This window comes from Sciurus carolinensis, chromosome 11, assembly GCF_902686445.1.
Source record: "Sciurus carolinensis chromosome 11, mSciCar1.2, whole genome shotgun sequence".
NCBI lineage: Eukaryota > Metazoa > Chordata > Mammalia > Rodentia > Sciuridae > Sciurus > Sciurus carolinensis.
Window position 1 is genome coordinate 77,508,050 of NC_062223.1, and position 3,599 is coordinate 77,511,648.

General features: G+C 44.3%; 1 protein-coding gene across 1 annotated transcript; it reads right to left on the minus strand.

The window, feature by feature from the left end:
- Nucleotides 1-1,813: 1,813 nt before the first annotated feature.
- LOC124959595 (olfactory receptor 2AT4-like) lies at nucleotides 1,814-2,833 on the minus strand. The gene has a single exon (XM_047517994.1). It carries the CDS (start codon nucleotides 2,831-2,833, stop codon nucleotides 1,814-1,816), a length of 1,020 nt encoding a protein of 339 aa, XP_047373950.1.
- Between the last annotated feature and the right edge of the window lie 766 nt (nucleotides 2,834-3,599).

Genomic DNA, 3,599 nt, shown 5'->3' on the forward strand with positions numbered 1-3,599 from the left:
AGATCTGACAAGAACAATTTTAGAGGAGGGAAACTTTATTGGGGGCTCATGGTTTCAGAAGTCTCAGTTCATAGATGGCCAACACCATAGCTTTAGGCCTGAGATGAGGCGGAACATCATGTTACGTTCTTCAATGCACAAAAGTTTGAAACTATTCTTATGTGGGAAATACAGACTGTGCCAATTAGCAGATGTGACTACAGATGAAAATATTGTTGTTTTCATTGTAATTATTTCACATCTGCTTGTGAAAACGTTTAGGAGGAGCCACAAGAAAATAGTGAGTGAGGGTAGAGCTAGCTGGGGATTCCATCTCACTGCAGTTCATTCTCCACATGATTAATTCTTTGTTCCATCTACAAGGGTTGCTGAGGATGGAAGGGTGTCACGATCTGGGGACATAGCAAACCAGTTTCACCTAAAACTAAAATTGATACCAGAAAAGAAGTTCTGAACAGATGAGCCCAAAACAGAACTTCTGTAGTAAAATGGAGGTAATTTGGGAGTTGTTTATTGGATGGTAGTGGAGTAGAGAGAGAAAAACCTTCCTCTCCACATCCTTAGGTTGAATTCTAATAGCTCATGGAACTCAATGGAAAGGCAGTTTATTACTCTGTTTCCTTTAGAAGTTGAGGATTGTGGTCCCAGAGAGGTCTAGACATAGTTTCAAAGAGTGAGTAACAAACATACTATAGAATGAATAAGATTTAAATAGAAAACAGGAGTCCCAATCCCAGGTCGGCAAACAAGGAAACTCAGAGGCTTTATATCTCTCTGCTTCACGAAGCCCTATCTGACTGTAGCAGGATTTCTGAGACCACTGAGAGATAAATCCAGCAGCAAATCATATTTTTTGTGGAATTGCATTAGTTGAGTTCCCATCTTCATTGGGTTTTATGCAATAGGAAAATGGTTAAAATTCATGCCATGATTGGCAAAAACTGGAACCCTAGCAATTGGAATGAGACTATCTGTGAAGAGCCGAAGATTGAGGACATCTGTCATCAGGGTCACCCACCTTCCCACCAAATACTTTTTACTGTTCTCTGTTTCCCTGGCTGGACAAACCAGGCAGGACTTTAAGAGGAAAGTTAGCATAGAAGAAGGGATTGAGGGGCTGGGCTGACTACTAAGGCCAGAAAGAGGAACACCGGGGACTGTAGTTTGAGAAAAAAATGCTAGCTGTGGGAAGAGCATACTACTAATAAGGAGAAATTTCTCTACTTAGCCACCCATTGTCATGGGCAGGGAAACAGCAGTGTGCTTAGAGTTAAAACAACTGTGATGTTTTTTGTCCAAACAGGTGGGTTCAGGGACAACCTTACCTGAGCATAAGCTGCTGGAGACACCTTCAAGACCTGCCTTGAAGACACCATGAGATCTAGACAGCAGAGGTAGACCTCCTGTGGGACACCATTGAAATATTTTTGGTGGCAGTGAATTTTTAGCAGTTGGATTGAGATAACAATTTCAGTTTTCCTTGTGAGGGGTGTTTGTGAGCAGCTACTTCTGCACAAAGGACAAGAATGATTTATACCTACATGCCAGAGATGCTGGTGATTTTCAGAAATAGTGAAAGAAGAGATGCAAGTGAAAAGACTGAATTTGTTGCTGAATATTTGCAGGCTCTGAGAATGCACATTGATTTAATGACAATGTGACCTCAATTGTATTTATAGTCTTATGAAATTGAGGACTTACAGCTTAAAAACATGCTGACTATGAATGAAGGAAAATATTATTATTTGATTATAATGGAGGAATAGCTAGGACATACGTGAGAATTATTGTTCTACCTTGCTGCCTGAATTTTCTACTTACTCTGTGCCGTTGTGTTTATGAGAGAAGATGGAATCGCCCCTCTGAGTCGGGGATTCCCAGTGTCCTTTGGCTCCTGGGGACATGCTATTTTGGTGATGGCTGCTTTGACATCCTTGTTTCTCAGCGTGTAAATGAGGGGGTTGAGAACAGGTGTGAGGATAGCATAGGCCACATTGCCCATGATGTGGAAGTCGAGGGGCAGGTCAGCCCTGTAGGCCACATAGGCCACGGCAATGGACGAGTAGTAGGTGCCCACCACCAGGAGGTGGGAGCTGCAGGTGGAGAAGGCCTTTGAACGTCCTTCTCGGGAGTTGATGCGAAGCACGGAGGCCAGGATGTGGGCATAGGACAGAAGCACCAGGAGAAGGGGGAAGAAGGAGACCACCATGGCGATGCAGAAGCCCATGAGGGCCTGGGGAGCCGTGTCAGAGCAGGAGGCCTGGACCACAGCCAGGTGGTCACAGAAGCAGTGATAGATGTGGGCAATGTTGTCAAATGCCATCTGGGAGGTCTGTACCACTGCTGGGATGGGCAGGAGGAGGGCGGTGAGCCAGGCACTGGCCGCCAGTGCAGCGTTAGTCTGTGGGGTCATGTGGACGGGGTAGTGCAGTGGGCGGCAGATAGCCACATAGCGGTCGTAGGCCATGACCACCAGGAGGAAGGCTTCTGAGCAGTTGAGGCCATGGAACAGGTACATCTGCAGAAAGCAGGTAGGGAAGCTGAGGAAGTGGTCCCCAAGCAGGAAGAGGGACAGCATCTTGGGAACAGTGGTTGTAGTAGAAAGAATGTCCAGGGCTGAGAGATTAATTAGGAAGAAATACATGGGCTTGTGGAGGCTGGGCTCTGCCACCACAGCCACTAGGATCAGGGCATTACCCACTAGGATGAGTAGGTAGAGAAGGAGAAAGATGAAGAAGATAGGAAGGAAGAGGGATTTTGGAAGAGAGGGAATGCCCATAAGGTAGAAGATGACTGAGGAGTCCCCTGATCCATTACAGGGTGTGGTCTCCATGTTGGGTGAGTGCTGGAGGTTCAGGAGGTGAGTAGTGAGAACATCTGGCAACCAGGCTCATCTGGAACCAGAACAATGAGAAATTCTGGAATGAGAATTATAGGTAATCACTCTACACTTAATGCAATCACCTTTATTGACAAATAATTATAGAGGATAGATAATGGGACTGTCCTATCCCCAAACTCTTCAACCTATCCCATAATTCCCTCTTTCCTTTTAAAATTAAGTATAGAAAAAAAAATTCCTACAATTTACAAACCATGTTTCATTTGCTGGGCATATAGTAGACAAATCAAACAAGCAGGAGAAGGTTTCTAACCTCATGGGGCTGAAATTCTAGTAGCAAAGAAATACATTAAGCAATGAATCACATAATTATTTAATTGTAGTTGTGTTAACTGCTGTGGAAGAACTTCTGTATTCTTTTCCATGCTCCATATGACCCTTTTGGGGATATCAGATCTCTTAAACCAGGACCCTAATTTCCTTTCTCTTTTGGCATTGCTTCAAGTTTTTTTTAAAAAAGGACATCTTTGTCACCATGTAGCTAGGGAGAGCTGATTTTCTATAACAGGCTGCCTTCCTGCTGTAATTATTAACCAGGGACTGGCTTCTTTCTCTCGTTTGCTTGGTTCATGGTTCTTCTGTCTCCATCTAAGCTGAGTACTCGGGTCCTGATTCTGGGTATTGGGCTCTTTTCATTGTTATAGTGAAGGAAGTGACTCTTGGCAGGAGGGACTAATCCTGACTGGGGTCCTGATAA